General features: G+C 33.4%; 2 protein-coding genes and 1 pseudogene across 9 annotated transcripts; all 3 read left to right on the top strand.

Moving 5' to 3' along the window:
- Nucleotides 1-5,168: 5,168 nt before the first annotated feature.
- Nucleotides 5,169-8,697, top strand: LOC116123590. 7 transcript variants are annotated; one of them, XR_004127054.1, is made up of 8 exons: nt 5,169-6,221; nt 6,613-6,692; nt 6,799-6,847; nt 7,135-7,198; nt 7,368-7,412; nt 7,802-7,890; nt 8,071-8,167; nt 8,257-8,697. XR_004127054.1 is itself a non-coding variant. In XM_031409338.1 (6 exons), exons 3-6 carry the CDS (start codon nt 6,821-6,823, stop codon nt 8,462-8,464), a joined length of 396 nt encoding a protein of 131 aa, XP_031265198.1. In that variant the 5' UTR covers nt 5,210-6,221; nt 6,613-6,692; nt 6,799-6,820; the 3' UTR covers nt 8,465-8,697. The 7 variants fall into 7 exon arrangements, 2 of the variants coding, with proteins under 2 accessions (XP_031265198.1, XP_031265199.1); XR_004127055.1 differs by lacking the exon at nt 7,368-7,412 and having other exon boundaries at nt 5,175-6,221; XR_004127056.1 differs by lacking the exon at nt 7,802-7,890 and having other exon boundaries at nt 5,180-6,221.
- A 7,694-nt stretch (nt 8,698-16,391) lies between these two features.
- Nucleotides 16,392-17,183, top strand: LOC116123594 (protein SUPPRESSOR OF QUENCHING 1, chloroplastic-like). Of its 2 annotated transcripts, XM_031409342.1 has the most exons (3): nt 16,420-16,446; nt 16,544-16,701; nt 16,814-17,126. In XM_031409342.1, the coding sequence occupies exons 1-3, from the start codon at nt 16,432-16,434 to the stop codon at nt 16,887-16,889; spliced, it is 249 nt and encodes an 82-aa protein (XP_031265202.1). In that variant the 5' UTR covers nt 16,420-16,431; the 3' UTR covers nt 16,890-17,126. The 2 variants fall into 2 exon arrangements, 1 of the variants encoding a protein (XP_031265202.1); XR_004127060.1 differs by lacking the exon at nt 16,814-17,126 and adding an exon at nt 17,133-17,183 and having other exon boundaries at nt 16,392-16,701.
- Nucleotides 17,184-17,284: 101 nt separating this feature from the next.
- On the top strand, nt 17,285-19,762 carry LOC116123552 (annotated as a pseudogene).
- The last annotated feature ends 773 nt before the right edge of the window (nt 19,763-20,535 follow it).

Below are 20,535 nucleotides of genomic sequence, written 5' to 3' on the forward strand. Positions count from 1 at the left end.
ATAAACTGGATAGAGCAACAACTCAATCCCATTGTGGCCACAGTTTTAGTGTCATTGCCATTTACTAAATTACGCCGTGAGATAACTTCCCCTGTACCCGGGAGTGATGAATCCTCTGTCGATCCACCATAGTCTTGATACACTCCTTGATGTAGCCAATCACTACCATATTGACAGCTCTGAATAAAACTGCGTTGGGCTAGTGTCAAACTACACCAATCGGTGCACAAGGCGCTCAAGTGATCTCAAGTCTAAAGATCACATGCACCACCATTCGTTAGAGGATTTGTTCCATAGACATTGGGGTTACCATCCATATGGAATCCTCTGGTGGGTTAGTCTAGTGAACTTGCCTACAGCAAGCACCCATGTGTTGCATCAGGTTGTCACCAAACAACCTTGACAAGTGAGATCAGCCACTGCCTTTCGACAGGGTCGTTTAATACTATGATAGCCTTACTATATTATCTGTGCCCTCATTTCAAAATAATACTAGGGCTACGGACGTTTCTAGAATAGCTACCATATGTGCTCATAGGGTTCTCACTATCAAGATTTGAAACACTTGATACCCTCGTCATGGTTTTACCATTCTAAGAACATATATCAATACATACAATGATGATTTACGCGATATAGAATAAAATGCCTTTTATTGATCAATGAACATTATTACAAGGAGTCAATTCTACAATAATTGATTGGCTCTAGGGCACCTACTCTAACAAATGTCTGTTGTCTTAGTATGGTGAATGTGGCATTTTGATTTACTTATGGAAATTGACATTTAGTTCACCAGGAAAGTACAGTCAAGGTATACTAGCATTTATAAAGTGTCAGTTCTATAATTTTCGTTTTCTTTCCCTCTTTGATGTGCTTTGTTTTGTGGGTTGGTGTGCAGGAACGATGGGAAGACCACCACATTGCCCAATAGTAAAGACAGAAAGTGCAAAAGTTCGTGAACAATGTCAAGAGAGCTAGACAGTTTATATAGATAGCAATGTGAAAGATATTACGATTGGATATTTATGGAGTCAATTTGTTGTATGGCTGGGAATAATGCTTATTAACGTAGCTCATAATTGATTGATGTGCAGATATAAGCAGGACCAGTCATTCAGTACATGAAGAATGTTAGGAGATTCCTTTAGCCTTAAAGGGCAGTAAATGCAAAGGTACCAACCTTGCAACTCGTAAACCGACTAATGCTTTTAGTTATGAAAGATGTTTGAAATTGTTTGCTAATATAAATGAATGATGAACATATGTAGGTGCCACAAATCAACGAAGGTCAAGTAGGCGATTGGCAAACAGAAGGGGAGGGGGGATGTTGAGTAGTAGTATGTTTGACCTCCATTTGGGGTACGAAATTGTTTTACAATTTACATGCTTCATGCCATATTTACATAATATGTTTACCTAATACAATTGACTGCATATTTCTAATATGTAGGAAGTTGTGGAGGAGTTTTAAAGGAGACAACTTGCACAATTTCATCACCTTGGACTGCATGTGGTTTTTTATGTACATAGAAGAAGTGTACAAAGGGAATGTGCTGAAGTGGATTGACGAATTGAACATATTCTCAAGGAAATATGTGTTCATTCCTATAGTCCTCTGGTGAGTGAAGATATTGTGTTTGTAGGCATTTGTTTTATACTTACCAAACGCAGACATGGGTTGATTTCGGTTACTTAAGAGTTGACATTGATAATATGCATAAATTATGATGACAGGTGTCATTGGAGTTTACTGATTTTGTGCAACTTTGGTGGAGTTGTAAACTTGGAAATTAAAACTCAATGCACGGTGCTGCTTGATTCGCTTGGATCAGAAAACGGAATGACACTACAACCTCTGATTCGATGGTAAACTTTGATTATTTCACAATTATTTGCAAGCACATTTGAGCACATGATGAAATTGTATTGTTAGAGATGTGGTACTGGAATGGGTTTCAAATTGTCCAAGCTTAATTATGCAGGTTTGTGAGGGATATTTATGAATCAGGAACAATGCCCAAGCATTTAGCATTGGCTGAGAAACTGCCTTTGCTAGTGCTTAAGGTGATAAAACAGTATATTGTGTTGGTTGATGGTAATTAGTGGTTGATATGTTCAGTATTTCATGTATTTGTTGTGACCGATAAATGCACTCACCAAGTCCCTCAACAACAGAACGACATGGATTGCGGATATTTCGTACTGTATTATATAACCAAGTTTGTGGAAGCTGCCTCAGAAGATTTTTCAATCAACGACGGGTATCCTTACTTTGTAAGTATTGCAGTCGTTTAATTGATCAGGTTGATTTGTTTATTGTCTTTTCAATTATAATATGTGGGTTATTGTTGTTGATTTTTATTCTCCACAAATGATGCATGATTGGTTTACATTGGCTGAATTTACAGCATTCTGTGACAAACTGTTGTGTGAAGTTGAGTAGCATAGACTGCGTTTTATTCATTTATGTATGATTATTGTGTATTGAGTATTGTGTAATTAGTATTTGCAGATGTCAAATTGAGTTCACTTAAAAAATTGTGGTGATTATGTTCATTGTTGCAACGTGCGGAATTATGTATTATTATTGGTTCACAGATTTAAAGAGCATCGTTATTCAGCTTGTAGTTAATTTATTGGTACATTGCTTGGATTCAGCATAATGTAAATGCATAGGTACCCCAAATATGTGATATGACAAATGTACCAATAATTCTCACACTTTTCACACATAGTTTTGGCCTAGGATAAGTGGAAAAAGTTAATAGATTTCCTCAAATTTGGAAACTTGCATCTAAATTCCAGCCATGGTGTGAACCAAAAAAATATAATTTTTCTTTTGCCTTGAAAAAGAAAAAAAGGCTTCAATTGAACTAAAGTAGAAATTAACATGTACGAACTATGATTTGTGGCAATACACAAATCAGAGTTTAAAATAGAGTTTTAAATTGGGAGATGACAACTATATTTGTTGCAATACCAGGGTCAGGTGTTGAATGTATACCCAATAGAAAATACAATAGGTTTTTTTTGGAGTTTCAATAGTCTATGTAAATTTGTTAATAAATGATTTAAAAATAAAATACTTGGCTAAAATATAAGAAAAAGAATTTTTTTAATTGATCATTCTTTTATTAAACACGTTAATTATTTATACCCAGTAATCATTTAAATGACATTTTAGTAAAATGTAATCAAGACAGCTGCTGTTAGCCAACCAAACAGATTAATTAGTAATACAAGTACTCATCCCAAGGGCATCTAGTAAAAGAGTATTTCAGGATATCTGTTATTACTGCCAACCAAGTACAGTAATTATTAATATATCTCAATTGAACCAAGCACAATAATAATTTAAACCCGGTAATCTATAATGTAATATTTTTTTCTAGTAATCTTATTACTAAGATAAAAAAACATTATATAATCCAAACGCCCCCTACAAGTAATTACCTTTTACTGTAAAAAGAGCAAAATATGATCTATTATTATTAAGATATATTATTAAAATAGGTATTGTTTATTGTCGTTGACCATCGTTGACTGTCAACCTACTACCATTCGAATAATTTTAAATTTATGAATAAATTATTAAATTATTTATTTAACTTTTTTTACATATATGAACGTTTTTTTTTTCTTTTTTTTAATGGACTTTTCAAAAGCAACTTTTAAATTCTAAAAGCTACAAAAATCTACTACCATTCGAATAATTTTAAATTTATGAATAAATTATTAAATTATTTATTTAACTTTTTTTACATATATGAACGTTTTTTTTTTCTTTTTTTTAATAGACTTTTCAAAAGCAACTTTTAAATTCTAAAAGCTACAAAAATCTACTACCATTCGAATAATTTTAAATTTATGAATAAATTATTAAATTATTTATTTAACTTTTTTTACATATATGAACGTTTTTTTTTTCTTTTTTTTAATAGACTTTTCAAAAGCAACTTTTAAATTCTAAAAGCTACAAAAATCTACTACCATTCGAATAATTTTAAATTTATGAATAAATTATTAAATTATTTATTTAACTTTTTTTACATATATGAACGTTTTTTTTTTCTTTTTTTTAATAGACTTTTCAAAAGCAACTTTTAAATTCTAAAAGCTACAAAAATCTACTACCATTCGAATAATTTTAAATTTATGAATAAATTATTAAATTATTTATTTAACTTTTTTTACATATATGAACGTTTTTTTTTTCTTTTTTTTAATGGACTTTTCAAAAGCAACTTTTAAATTCTAAAAGCTACAAAAATCTACTACCATTCGAATAATTTTAAATTTATGAATAAATTATTAAATTATTTATTTAACTTTTTTTACATATATGAACGTTTTTTTTTTCTTTTTTTTAATAGACTTTTCAAAAGCAACTTTTAAATTCTAAAAGCTACAAAAATCTACTACCATTCGAATAATTTTAAATTTATGAATNAGAGTTTAGAATGAAAACCAATTCTTTGTACTATAGGAAAAAGAGTACTTTGGGGAGGCGGCTGATAATGAAGAGGCTAGTGGGCATTATAACCTTGGAGTAATGTATCTTAAAGGGATTGGAGTGAAGAGAGATGTGAAGTTAGCATGCAAATACTTTTTAGTGGTTGCCAATGCAGCTCACCAGAAGGCATTTTACCAGTTGGCAAAAATGTTTCACACAGACGTGGGGCTTAAATAGAATCTACAAATAGTAAATTTAGTTCTATTAGCACTTCAACAAAAATGACCTACGGTAACACTAGACAGTAGCACTTTTCCTTAAAGTATTACTGTAGACTATCTATGGTAACACTTAATGTTAAAATGTTACAATAACAATTTTCATATGTAACACTTTAATTTTTTGTAACACATTTTATATCAATGGTAACTTTATTTTGTGAAATGTTACTAATATAGGAACTACAGTAACATTTTTAAAGTGTTACAATAGATCTAATAATATAGTAGCTTTTTTATAATGTTACCATATAATCAAAATACAGTAATATTTTATAAGTGTTACCATAAACCCAATTATTTACCGGGAAAAAAAATGTCATTCCCGCCAACATGAAATGAAGTTGATTTTGTCTCATTTTTATTGTTTAGGGGACAAATCACATTATTTTGGGTTTATTTTGTCACTTTTCATTCATTTAGGGATCAAACAAACGTTTTACATATACCCAAATATTAACCGGGAAAATAACACTTAATACCGCCTAACTCAAAATTTCCCAAAATTTCCTAGCTAATACCCTCATAACTCATTCACATCGAAGGCAATTCTTTAGTTTGAGTTCTAGAGTCGCCTTTTCTTTTCTTAACCCTTGTTTGTTTCGCTAGATAAAGAATTTCCCACCCATTTTGCGACAAAATCTTGCTGCTGAAAACCCATTTTGCGACAATCAATCTTCTTCTCAATCAATCTTCTAATTGCTCTTTTCTTCTCAATCTTCTTCTCGTTGGAATTCATCTAATTGCTTTGTTCTTCTCAATCTTCTTCTTGTTGCAATTAGGGCAAAAGGTTTTAAGGTTTAATCAATCTATCTTCTTCTTCTTGTGATTAGCAAACGCTGACATTCCAGCATCGATCAACTCTCGGCAAGCTTGGAGCTTCAAGCGCTTGAGGTTTTGGCACTTGAGAGATATTAAAACAAGTGCATCGTCCCCGATGCCGATAGATCTACGGTCACATTTGAGATTTGATTTGGCATTGAGAGGGAGATGGTGACGATTCTGTCCCTTGATTCTGAGCCAGCGACGACATTCTAGAGAGCATCTTTTGCAATCACCAGAGCTAAGAGACTGGAAAATGCAAGCCAAGCACTCTTCGGGCAGATTTGAAATGAAATCAGACACTTCGTTGACATGTTCATGTGCAGCAGTGTTGTACTTTTTTCTTTCTCAAAATTTCTTTGATTTGCAGGTTGTTTTGTCTGGGGTTTTTCAGCTATCAAACTCAACTTTAACATGAGATATTGAAATTTCTATTTTTTTTTTTGTTTTAAATGTGATTTTTTGATAAACGAATATTTAGATGTTGATATTTTAATGAGTGAATGGATTTTTAAACAGGATTTCGAGCCCACGAAAGTTGAGTTGCTGGAAGATGACGAGATTTTGTTGTTGGAGTTTTCCGAGAACCTTCCAGTTGGGATGGGTGTTTTGGCTATTGGATTTGAGGGAATGTTAAGTTAAAAAATGAAAGGATTCTATGGAAGGTGACTGATTCAAAGTTTTTTCTTGGTTGTTTACAAATTACATAATATGCATTGAGAAAAGTATATGGATATTGCATATTAAAATCAATAAATTGCACTTTTGTATTGCAATGTGAATTGGGTTTTGTTCAATTGCTAGAAAATGTAGAACAAGGAATTAAAGTAAATTTTAATCTTGAAGTTTAAGTTATTGAAGGTATTTTGAACGAAATTGGGAGGGAAAATTCTTTAAAAGATGATTTTAAACTTATAGATTTTTTGTATTTGTAGATTTTTTGTCAACAATAGCAGGGCAAATTGTCTGATTTTGAACTTATTTTACTTTTCAGAATCTAGAGAAATTATAATGTAGATATTCTAAGACATGAAACCTCAATTTTTGCCCCTTCAGTTTCACAGGTGACTCAAGACAGGTTACAAAGTGAACCTTTGTCACCAAATCGAGCTAGTTTCATTTCTGAACAAAACAAGGTAACAGGGGAGGATGCTGTTTCTTACGCTTTTGTCTTATCATTATCTTTACTTATTAACATATGATAAAATTTCAGTAATTTGATGTCTTTAACATTTTTTTCAGCTTCACACAAAGGACTTGGAAGATGTCCAAACCATGGAGGAAACTAGAGGTGCATCTTGTAAACCTTATCAATATGGGCTCTATTTGTGGCATAAGGATGTGCCGCTTCATTATAGGATAAGATTATGTGAAATGGTTGATATAACCATCTGTTACCTAACGGCTCAGTTTTGTGGGGAAAAGGAGTTCTGTGTGGGAACAATCGAAATAGATATTCTTTACATGAATAGAACCTAGAATATATTTACATGCACTTATATTTTTGGCTAATTTTTTTCCTCCAGTATTTTTCCGCACTAACGAAATTCTCCTAATTTTGTTTATTTGGTTGCACAGAAGGGAGACCAAGCTCTGAACATAAACTTTAACCACCAGAAGAGTTCAACACTATATTACAAAGGTTGGTTTTTATTTTCCCCCCAATTAGCAGTATCACCATGCAAATTTTCATAACTGTCATTTCAATTTTACTTTTCTCCTGTTTTGTGTTTCATGAGCTTGTAAGTTTCTTGATGCATTTTTATTTTCTTTAAGACTAGTACTTGGATTCTGTTTGTGGTTTAATTCAGACTGTTGAACAACCAACTCCCCAGCCATCCCCGCCTCCTAAAAAGGTTATATTTTGCATCCAAATTACCAATTATTTTGAGAAGCTTGCAAAATTGCATGGTACTAACATGGATACTTTTGCAAGTATCTATGTTAGATGCTATGCTTCTTAATAATTCTCTGTACATATGATGAATTCATTACAAATTTACCAATGGAATATGATTGAATGACCAAAAAAATAAAAGATACTAATCAAGTATAGTAAGTAATAGAACTCTTCACTTTGAAATTTAATCTCTCTAGTGTCCATTGATGATCCAAAAGGCCTGAGGGCGTAGCTTTAAAGTAATTTAGTTAGTTTTAGTGGTTTCGAAATTAATCCTGCATATTTATACTCTAGTGTTTGGCAAGGTTAATTGTCATTTCTCTTCTGTAATTTTATATGTCTTAGTGATGTTGGTACTGCCAATGTTGATGGCATTAAGGATACAAATGGTACTACACAACTGTGTGACTCTAAAATAAGTGAAACTGCTCAAGGTAAGATTTAAAAGCCCACCTGTTTTAAATTGTATGGACCATTTATTGATTTTACTATGTACTAAGAGTTTTCCATTGTAATGTTTTGGTGGGGTTAAGGGGTAATGTTGGGGTGTGATTCTTATTCTGGTTTGTCGGTTGAGGGTTTAAAGCTCATCTTGCCCTTGAATGTAATTTTAGATGCAGGATTACATGACCAAAACTGTTCAACATCAAAAGAGATTGCTGGAAAAGGTGGCTCATTTACTCCTAATGGTTTCCCTCCTCCAGGATCTTGGTAAATGCTTGTTGATACCCATTACTTGCCCATTTTCAATGTCAAATTGTGTAAATTAAATTTTAATAAACTGTTATCCTCTACTTTAGTTTATCCGCTGGACAGGATAGAGAAAAAATGACCAGTCGTCTGATGCGAAACATAATCCAATTGGTTCAGGCCATGACAAAGTTACTCCTAGTGTTCCCAGGGGAAGACCTGTGCATTTTTTTAGTGAAGCTTCGGTTGAAGTACCAATTACATGTGAAATCAATAGCACTAACACTGGCTCTGAAAACAGTTCAAAGCGCAGTGTAGCAGGCAAGACAAGTGATGCCACGGAGAAGCAACCAGCAAGGAAACTAACCAGAATTTTCATGGTGGTTTTTGTTAGAATTTTTTGAATGATTGAGAAGTATTAACTATTGTTCGTAGTTAATTTTTCAATCATCTAGGTATTAGATTTTATGTATGTAAAGGATGTTGGGTGCCTATTTATTAGGCATATATACAGACAGACTTTTTGTATATGAAGGTTCACCATCAATGAAATGTTTGAAAAATTAATGTATCATTGTTTATAATTTGTATTATTAATATAACAAGTGTAACAGTTTTAATATATGTTATAACAGATACATTGATAACACTTTCAAAATATTATGAAAAATAATTTTGTAACATTTATAAAATGCAATGAATTATACTTTGGTAGCACTTTTAACATGTTATTAAAAACTCTTTTGTAGCATTTTACCAATGTTAAGAAAAATTAATCTATAACATTGTAAAAATGTTATAGATTTGTTATCTATAACATTTTGAGAATGTTACAAAATACTAAACTGTAATAGGTTAAGAATGTTACAGAAAACTTATTTATAGCATTTTGAGAATGTTACAGAAAACTAAATTGTAACATGTTAAGAAAGTTATAGAAAACTTATTTATAGCATTTTGAGAATGTTACAGAAAACTAAACTGTAACAGGTTAAGAATGTTACAGAAAACTTATTTATAGCATTTTGAGAATGTTATAGAAACCTTATTTATAGCATTTATGTAGTGTTACCAAAAATCATTCGTATCTACGAATAAGTGTTACAATATACTTAACAATAGCATTTTATTGCAGTTACTGAAATAATTAGTAGCATGCAAAAAGTGTTACCAATGTCTATTTTTTAGTAACATGGGCTATCATAGCATCCTTATAAATGCTACCAATCACCTACGGTAACACCATTTTTGTTGTAGTGTAGGGACCATTTGTACCTTTGTAGTTAATGCTATTATGGTAAATTTAGTTCTATTATGGCTCTCATCTCAACATGACTATGTATTCTCACTTTGTTTTTTGAGTATAGAGACCATTTGTACCTTTGTAGTTAATGCTGTTGTATTTAATTTGATTACAAGATGGCTAATTTCTAACTAAGGAGTACATTGTAAAAGTAGATTTAACTCAAATGAAATGTGCATCCAGCAAACTATAGAATGGTAAAAGGTACTTCTAACTCAAATGAAATGTGTTAAGGAGTACAATTGTAAAAGTACTTTGTACATTGTAAAAGTAGATTTACTACAGATGAAAGTGTATCCAACAAACTTTACAATTGTAAAAGGTACTTCTAACTCAAATCAAAAGTGTTAAGGAGTACAATTGTAAAAGTACTTTTAACTCATATGAAATGTGTATCCAGCAAACTATACACTGCTGAAGCTGAAAAAAAAAAAAAAAAAAAAAAAAAAAAAAAAAAAAAATCAGTTTTCAGATGCTGAACAACACTGCACAAGTTGCAAAAATGCAAACAATTGAGCTGCAACTCTAGAAAAAACACTCTCGAAAACTAAAAGTCTAGAACAGCTGGGAACATCCAAGCAACCTCCCCAGAATAAGCTTCACTTCCAGCAAACAAGAAACTGCAAAACCTACAGAATTGTCCATGGAACAGCAGAAAAATGCAGCGATTAAACTGCAGCTCCATAGCCAGCACCTTCCCAAAATTCTCCTCTAGAAACACCACACAGGCACAAAAGAAAGCAACTTTCTATTGCAACAACTTCAACATGCCCACACTTCACGGCCAACCAACCAAACACTGCAATCACTGCATAACACTCCTGGAAACTCAAAAAAAATATGCCCAAGCTTCATAATCAATAAAAAAGAACTGTACAAACTGCAAAGTTCTTCCGAAAACAACAAAAAAACATAAACTGCACAAACTACACAAGCTGCAGAAAACTCCTAAACATTGTACAAACTGCAAGTGCAAAGACACACAAACTCTGAATAGTCGTACCAAAAATCAAAATTCAGCCTTGATCTACATTTAATTAGGAAATCTATTCAAATCTGGTCTGATTCAAAAAATAAATCAGAAACATAAAAAAAAAAAATAGTTCACTCTAAAATTAAATTAACTTCTACCTATGATGGAAAATGGAGAAGAAACACTAGACCATAGTCAACTAAAGAAACTAAATTACAAAATAGAATCTAACACTAGTGTAATTTTCTTTTGTAGCTTTCTTACAGAATATTTTCGTCAATTCAAATATATTTCCATACAGACCAAACAAAAGTGTAAAGTTCTTTATACCTAAACACAGAGAACAAAGAATAACGAAAGTAAAAAATGTAGGAAGAAAAAATTAAAGTTAGAAATTGTAACACTCTCTAATTATAGTAAGTTAAAAATATGAAAGCCTTTAAGCCAATACCTATGCCAAAAAATATGCTAAGCCATAGCGCACACCAAGCTAAATTGGTATGAATCTTTCTTGTTTTTTTTTTTTTTTTTTTTTCAATTCAGTTCCTAATTTGTACCATGGAAGACATCAATCAACTGGAATCAAGGTAAGAGGACATAACAAGCCACACATTCCAGACAGGTTGCCATGTATCAAGAATTTCAAAGGACCACATTAACCTAAAGGCTATTAAAAAAATTTGAAACAAGCCCTATAGAGAGAGAGAATTATGTCTAAATCAAGCAAATAAATGTATCACATGCATGATTAAGGTTAAAAAACAATACATAAGCTTAAACATGAAAGAAGATTCTTATACTTCAAGGAGGAATGACCAAATCTCTACTCTAATACTTGGATCAACACCCTGCATTGCAGAATGAAGAATGAATACTCACAACAATATGAGAGAGAGAATGATAAAACCAAGTGGTCACAATTGAAAATTATATGGAATGAATAAGTCGACATATATGTCTGATCAAATTTTTAATAACATACCCCAGTATGGACATACACCACCTTCAATAAGTCTTCCATTGGTGTAAATAAGCTCTTCCATTGTTTGGCAAGAAGCGCATGTTTTCTTCTCCTACGGGACAATGGTGATTTAAGAGTACCCTTGAAAAAAGAAGAAACAAAACAAATAAATATCTTCATAAAAGGGAATGGAAAATAACAATTATAATTGGAAAAACAATGCAGAACAAAAAATGGAAGCGTCAATGGGCAATGCACATATACATAATAGACTAGTGAAATTTTGGAGAACTTCATAACAAAAAGAAAATAAAAGATAAAAGCACAAGCTTCTTTCCATATACATTGAGATGTGCAAACAAGACAAAAGTAAACGGGAAAAGGCAACACTCTTAACTCATCAACACTAACACTTACACTTTAAATTGGTCATCCCTACAATTATTCAGATATGACTCAGTCCATTTGTAAAATAAAAATGACAAGGTGCCACCATTTGTTTGGCTGAAGAGACACAAGATAAGACATGGAATAATAATATTTCAAGACAAAAATCAAACCGTCAGAAACACCAAACTGAATCTTGCATGTATCGGTCTCTTTTTTTGGGGTGGTTATTCGCCTCTACCCTAGCCTCCTGGACACAAGAACTCCAACTGTTAACCCTTAAATAACTTTTGCAGGACAAACAAATTGACTCCATTATTCATAAATGACAAACCCCCCAAGAGTGGCTCTTAGGATCGACATGCAACAAAAACACAAATCACGAGTGTTAGTAGAGTTAATTGAAATGCTACCTTCTGTCAGTAGAGTGAAGGGTGTTTGGGATGGTGGATGGCGACGACCTGGTGCGAATATGGTGGTGGCTACGGTGGTGACTGAGATTGGAGAATGTGGTGGCTAGCGTTTTCAAAATTGAAAGAAAATTTGGGGATAATTTTTTTGGGTCCCTATTTTAGGGAAATTGAAATTGATTTGATTTGTTTGAGGGAAAGTGGAGATTTCAAATTTTAGGGTATTTTGAAAAAAAAAAAAATTTTAAGTTTTAGGGGGAAGTGATGTGGCAGATGAGATGGCAGTGCCACATCATGATGTAAGAGAGTGATGTGAGAAACTGATGTAAAGGTAGTATTATTGTTATTAAACTAGACTAAGGCTGGCGGATTATTGATTTGGACCAAAAGATTGTCTGCATGTCTGATATTTTTTGTTTGGCCTTTAAATGGCTTCCAGTTTCTTATCTCATCTTTGCTGACCAGTATTAAGACTTGTATGAGTGATAAGTATTCAAAGGTTGACTCTATTGACTTCAGTGTACATACTAGAAGACTGATATACTGTTGTGGAGGAGTTTAGTTCATCTCAGACTAATATTATGCACAACTACATCTCATGCACATGCATTCAATAGCTCTAGACATGTTTATATGTTTACGATATGATCATTTTTTCAAACACTTGGCTGACTGTGTTTGTTTAGTGAACTTTTCAGAATATGATTAGGTTGAGTTGTTAAATCTCGTATAATCTCCCTTTATCATTATTAGAATTTATATTGAACTTGTTTGTAGACACATAAATTGATTTCTATTGAGTATCTTTCAAAGCAGTATGTGTTAGCAAGGAGTAAGCCAATGACGAGATTCTCTAATTCACTTTTAATTTGATTTGTTTCTGGATTAGCATGGTAAATGCTTTTTGGTTATTAATGTGCCGTTTTATCATACTAGTTGCACAAGGTTTTTACTTCTCTTGCAGGGTCCTTCCATTGAAGAAGGCTGTCGAAGAAAAAGTTCAAGCGATATATGCTGCGGCTGCCTCTAGTTTCAAGTCTATGCTTAAAGAAAAAGGGGATTAACTATCAGTTCCCGCTGGTCCAAGGTTGGTTGATGTATGAGCATTAGGATAAAAAATATGAGAGACAAGGAAATAGTGAGAATAGGAGGAAATAAAGGGCAATAAAATAGAAGAACAAGAAAGATGACATAACTAGAGGAATTAGGAAGAGAAACAAATAGAATCAGGGAAGAAACTAATATTTCAACAAGTCTTTTATTAACTGAAAACTAAGACCCTGTTTATATAGTACCAGTTCTAAATAGAAATTTGCTTGGAAATATGCAACCTAAAATCTTTCTTAGACAAGAAGCAATCATCGATCTGACTAAGATATTTATATTCCTTGTATAAATTAGTTCCCAAAATTTTAAGATCCTACATTTTCCATCATTGGAGCTATTGCATATGAAAGTGTTTTATTTATTTATTATGTTTAAATTATTACTTGTTTTAGTGTGTCACTATTGTTCTTAAACATATGGCATCAAGACTATTTTAATGATCAACTCCGAGGGTTTTTATGATGGATACAACTAGGTTTTATTCCTTGGAAGATAGCTTACCTAATTAAATCTCTAACAGTAGAGCGGATGGTCTCAGAATCAATTCCTCTTGCACCAACCTTTGGGAAAGTTTGTTATTTAATGTGATTAATTGAGGTAGAAGCTAGCATTAGATGAAGGAATGGGTCTTTAAGGGTTAATATTTTAGCTTTAAGTGGTGGAAATAGAGTTGTTGAAGGAAACCTAGATTTATGTGTATACTTTAGGTTGGCAAATATGATCACGGTATCTTTTGGGATATATTACTTGGTTACGAGGTGGTGGATGGAAGGTGGTGCTTGTTAGGATCCCTCATTGTGAGGGAAAGGATGGGCATGTGGGTTATAAAGGGCATGAGCACCCTCCCTTGACAAGTTGGTTTTCCAAGGAGTGTTCTACCCAACCCAATTGTTGAGTTTTTGGAGTGGGTTCCTATCAGGTTATATTTTTAATAAGATGGTTGATCAAGAAATTTCAATTAGGACTTCTTTTTGATGATATTCTCTTACCAACTGTTTCAAAGGGGACAGTAATAAATTTTACATTCTAGCACAATGAGATCTAATAAAAGGATGTGCCATTGCAGATAATGGGACCCAGAATATTCATCTGCCATGCCCAAAGAAAGAACAGATAATGGGCCTGTCCATGTTGTAGGTGCTACCAGTGACAAAGATCTCTTAGCTTAGGGGTAAGACAGGGTCTATATTTGCAAAGTTCGAGTGAATCTATGTTAAATGTTTCACACTATTCATTATTTTGTGTCATAATTAGTTTTGTAGTTTTCCCCTCTTATCCATTTCTTTAGTTTCTCCCAACAACATTCAAATTTTAAGGAGCTTTTGATGCGATACTCCGTCATGAAAATTGGTTTCCTTTGATACTGCTTTTATTTCGTCTTCTAGAGAACTATGTTTAGGAATGTTAACTTGCATCATTTAAATTGTTTAGCTAGATACTTGGTATGCATAAAATCCCAATGATGAGCAGTTCAAAATCTCAGCACAAAAACATTTGTTTCCAAGTTTCATTTTCTGACAATGCAAACAGAGCCTTTTGAGAAAATATTTCAGCTTGAGGTCGCAGAAGTAATTTATGGACAGGTTGCAGGGTTCTCGGCAAGAAGCACTGAGATATGGAAGTTTGGAAGTTGCTATATCTTGTCTCATATGAAAAATACACAAAGTAGTCAGATTGTTTAAGGAAATGGACAATTGTGTGGCACCCTGCTTTGTCCTTGTGTAAGATGAGTTTAGAGTTGCTCTAGCTAATACTTTATTATGAACTGAAATTCTGAGGATTATCTTCAACCTTAGACTTTTGACATAATTAGTTTTGTCAAGTTCTAATTGTTAGTGTATGCCCTAGGAACCAATCGTGTCATCGGTTCTGAGGCATTATGTTTTGTATATATATGTAAATGTATATAGTTTGTATATATATTTTATCTTATCAATAAAAGAAAGTGTTCTTATTTCACATGTGGTTTATTGCTTCATTTATATATATGTATTACATGTGAAATGTCCGGATGATACAAATCTTTAGAAGATCAAAATCATCAAAGTATTCCCTNATTATCTACAACAGTTATGAGGTGGTGGATGGGAAGGTGGTGCTTGTTAGGATCCCACATTGAGAGGGAAAGGGTGGGCATGTGAGTTATAAAGGGCTTGGGCACCGTCCTTTGGCAAGCTGATTTTCCAAGGAGATTCTACCCAAGCCCATGAGAAACCCATGGCCCTACCCAATTGTTGAGTTATTGGAGTGGGTTCTTATCAGATTATATTTTTAATAAGATGGTTGATCAAGAAATTGCAATTAGAACTTCTTTTTGATGATATTATCTTACCAACTGTTTCTTTATACAGTAACGAATAGCATGGTTAAATACTTGGATTGTTATTTAACCGTCTTGTCATGTCTGGACTTCAGGTGGTAACTGATTATGGGAATTTTATGGTCCAAATCGGTAGCTCAAGAGAGGGAGGTCTACGTGATGTATCCTTCGAGGAGGCCACGACCCCTTTAATCATGCTCAAGTAAGGATTAAGTTAATACCTCTAGTTATAATCAATATAAATGAATAGAAGCATGCATTTCAAGCTTTGTTATCTCATGCTTCAATTTTTATGTGGATGAATTAGTACTGAGTAGTAACATTGTGGCCACATGCTTCTCTAGGGCCTGGCTTACAACGCGAAGAAAAATATCCTTTATGTTGCAGATACTGAAAACCATGCTTTGAGGTACGTTGCAGGTTCAAAACTATCCTTAAATTGTTTCGAAGCCCTTTTAGGCTCTATTTCCGATTTTGTTGTAAGGTGACCTTGTTTTTTTTAAAGGCATTGTGTTACATTTAGCATAGTTCCCCAAGACGTTTTTATGGTTTTCTCAGACAGAAAAGAGTAGAAAACTATGTTCAGACGTTTTGATTTTAATCCTTAAGATAAGTTCACAAAGGAATTACATTACTAGCATTATCTTCATAATCTTTCGTGAAAAGGTTTTAATAGTTTCAATTAGTTTCAATGCATGTATTGTAGGGAGATTGATTTTGTTAATGAAAAGGTGCAAACTCTTGCCGGAAATGGAACCAAAGGCTCTGACTACCAAGGGGGGAGACAAGGGAAGCTCCCAGGCAAGATTGGATAACATGAATTAATGATGCATATTCTGGTTGCGTTCTTAGTGTTCTTATAAAGAAATTTGGCCCCTTTATTTACTGAATTGACATCTTTCTTGATATGTAAAAATTTTATTTCATTTTTTTCAGCTCCTCAATTCTCCATGGGATGTCTGTTTTGAGCTAGTAAATGAGAAGGTTTACATTGCAATGGCTGGCCAACATCAGATCTGGGAACACAATACACTTGATGGAGTTACTAAAGCTTTTAGTGGCGATGGTTATGAAAGGAACTTGAATGGATCAAGGTAATTCAAAGAATCAGTAAAGTGATCAGTTGATTCTTTTTTCTTTTACATCTTCGTACTTCACATATAAAATCCTTTTGGATATTTGTGCTCCAAATTGTGGAACCTTTAGGTTGATAAGAAAGAAAAAAGTTAAAGGTGATAAAGAAAAGTTTGATCAGTTTGAAGTCCAGGCTGAACTTGGATGAGCTTGTATTGAGAAAGGGCAGAACCTCAGTTCCGATGGCGACTGCCCTGTTAAATGTTTATAGCTCCTGAAAGGTCCATATAGTTATGTCTATCTATTTGTTTGCACTCATCACATACATCTGTGTTATACTAGAGCATTATTTGTCTTAATTTCAATTTTTTATTCATTTATATTTATGTTTTCCACTGGCATGATTCTCCTGGAAATTTGGCATTGATGTACTGATTTTTTGTTGAGGTAGCTCTACAACCACTTCATTTGCACAACTGTCCGGAATTTCATTATCTCCTGGTAATATATGCTGGGATTTTTTGACATATTTCATATTCTCAACCATTTTATAGTAGTCTAAATGTTTCTGTCACCATATCTGAAGTTTCAAATTGATGCTTATTTGTAGATTTCACAGAAATTTATGTTGTGGATAGTGAGACTAGCTCCATATGAGCACTCAGTCTAAAAACAGGAGGATCAAGATTGCTAGTTGGTTGTGATCCTTTTTTGTCAGACAATTTGTTCAAGGTAATTCAATTTAAAAATTAAGAAGCCTGTTTCATCTTGGAAAAATATTTTGGTCTTGAATAATTTTTTTTTACAGAAATTGGAGAAGACTTACAGTTCATATTTAGTTTATGTCATTTTGTCTTTTTCTCCTAATAGTCTTATAATGTATGATTTACAGTTTGGAGACCATGATGGAACAGGATCTGAAGTTCTTCTTCAACATCCACTAGCTGTCTTTTGTGCGAAGGATGGTCAAAATTATTTTGCAGATAGCTGCAATCACAAGGTAATTAGCTAATAGATGAAGATATTAAAGATATTTAGATCACTGTACCCAACCGACATTTGTTGAATTTTCTGACGATAAATTTAAAGCTTCATGAATGCTCATGATGCATTACTTGGGGGCTCCTGTTGAGTGTTGATCACATAACTGATAAAATGAATGTGAATTATCAAAGCTAACTTCTTGATTTTCATCTCTTTTTGGGTGAAATTTCAGATCAAGAAGCTGGATCCAGCTAGTAAAAGGGTCAGTACCCTAGCAGGGACTGGGAAAGTTGGTTTCAAGGATGGAACAGCCCTAGCAGCTCAGGTTAGAAAATAATTTGCGTCCTTCTTACTGAATTCTGCTCATGCTGTATTACTGGTGGCTAAGAATTCAGTATATGTTGCTTTGAAGGAATTTTAATTTCAAAAAGAAAAAAAAATTGCTTATATGTGTTACATGCATCTACCGTGAGAATTAGTTATACTTGTTTGTTGATTCACTATCTAGCAACAAGTTGCAAATGGAAAGACAATGTCTTGTTACCTGCCATATGGAATTTCAGATGCACTGAAAATGAGTTTCTTTCATTAGTTCATAGTGCTATTTCTGAGCCATTATGTGTGACTAGATTAAAATGTGAGAATTCATAATCCAAGTACCATCTCATATTTTAAATTTTGTTACAATCACATCTCTTGAATTATTACAATGAAGCTCTTTCATCCTTGTTAACCGAATGAACCAAATGAAAGTTGAGGATGTTTATATCACTCCCAAGAAACTTTCTGATTTATGATGACTGAAATTTCACTTTTTATGCATTTACTATTTCTTTCAACTTTTGGACCATCAGGAATCATCGAAGCAGAGAACGGTGTCTTCTTGTTTCATTAGCCAAACAGTATCAAAATTGACTGGAAGTTGTCTGATTGTACTGGCTGTGCCTTTGCATAGATTATCATAAGTACTTATTAAAAGTGTTTCGTTGTCAATTTTCAGGAAGCTTCTCATAGGTATACAAACAATAGTGTCATCAATACCTAGACTGAACAAGAAAGGCCTGAACTTCTTACTTTAGAGCTAAAAGGAGTTCAGCCTCCTGCACCCCAATTGTTGTTGATGTGGTGTGTCCATGAGGCAACCTCAGTATTAAATTTCTTTGCCTGAGTACCTTCTCAAAGGTACAGATGGTTTGTGTCACAAAGGCTTCACTTTTTCATTTGCTTTTGACCTTAATATTCTCTGCTTTAGACTACAATGCAGGACTGTTGAACCTGAAAACCGTGGTGTTGATCCCTGGATGGAAATCTTAGTCCAGAAGGATCAACAAGACTTCACTTTAGGAGACTCTCTCCATCAGCTTCAACAGGTATAATTAGTTGCAGGTATGCCACTTTTGTGTGCTCTATATTAATTGCCCCCACAAGTCAAAAGTCGTTTGAATTGAACTACTTTTGACAAGTAAACCATGTGATTGCTGTCAGTTTAATTCCCTAGCCTTCAGTACCGATACCAAGGGAATAAAGGGTGTTTTAGTAACCATAAATACAACCTGGTTCAGGCTTACAGCCCCTTGTGCCTGCAGGCTCATGGTCCTCACTAATGTTCTCAATGTATGTTTTCACTCATTGGACATATTAAAGGTTTTGATGGACATCTGTTTGAATGAGAATAACACCAAGATCTAGATCTAGGCCTGAAGTGTAAATGGTTTGATTGAAACATCATTTGCATAGTATAGTCAATTTAAAGTTACAAATATCAGACACATGTAACACCAAAATTTCTATGTTCTAAGATCAAATTGATATTCGGCTATGCAGGCTATAATAGCATTAAGATGGCGTGCGAAAGAAGTTTGAATAAATTCACACTAACTTTGCATCTTATTAACTATTTAGTGGGTGATGATTTGCCATGTTTTACAAGTCTATTACTGTAAAGAAGATGAAGTGTGCCTGTACCAATCCCTTTTGTTTGAAATACCCTTCCACAATGAAGTTCCAGACTCAACCCCAGCAGAAATTACTCTTGCTTATGCCATTAAGCCGAAAATTTCAACAACTGGTTTACAGCTTCCAGCTGCAGCCTCCTGAAAGCAACTCCATATAACCACCTTGTAAGCTTCCTATATAGTTTTTGTTTTACTCACACTTGTCATATAAAATTGATTCAAGTTGATAAGCCCACAAGGGCTTTTAAGAGAAGATCCACCAGCTTCTTTTTAACTCTAATTATTGGTGAATCAAATGAAGAATTTGTCATAGTTTCTGTGCAAGACAAAGGGCCCACCATGAAACTTTTATTAAGTCTTTTACAACCTGTAATGTGATTAATTAATCATGATCATGAACATGATCATTGTGTTTAGGATAAGCAAAGGGATAGATTGCCGGTCAAGGCAGGCAGGCACTCACTCCTGCACACTTGTCTTTAATTGGTTAGATAATGATGGTGTTGCTCAATTATATGAAACTTGTGATGGTTTGTTTATTGATTTTATAATGGCAGATTAGCTCCCTACGTGCATAGCAGACAAAATATATTAATACATACAATCAATCTGCTTTATCTAAATCATGTGATTAAAATAGTAGTTGACTACTTAAAACGAGTTAGTTCCACCAAATCTCTTTGCCTAATTATCTTTGCTGGCAAGAGCCAACATTTCTACCTACATGTTTAATGCACTTTCACTTTCCTAAATTGCCCCATGCTCTTGACTTGTTCTTCATCTGTTTTTCACTGGTTAAAAGGAGTTTCTTAAACTATGAACTATAAAATTTAGACTCATGGTTCTGTCGTAGGTTCATTCACTGGTTAAAAAGATGAGACTCTTAAAGTGTGAACTATAAATTTAGACTCATAG

This window comes from Pistacia vera, unplaced genomic scaffold (assembly GCF_008641045.1).
Source record: "Pistacia vera cultivar Batoury unplaced genomic scaffold, PisVer_v2 Contig143, whole genome shotgun sequence".
Lineage (NCBI taxonomy): Eukaryota > Viridiplantae > Streptophyta > Magnoliopsida > Sapindales > Anacardiaceae > Pistacia > Pistacia vera.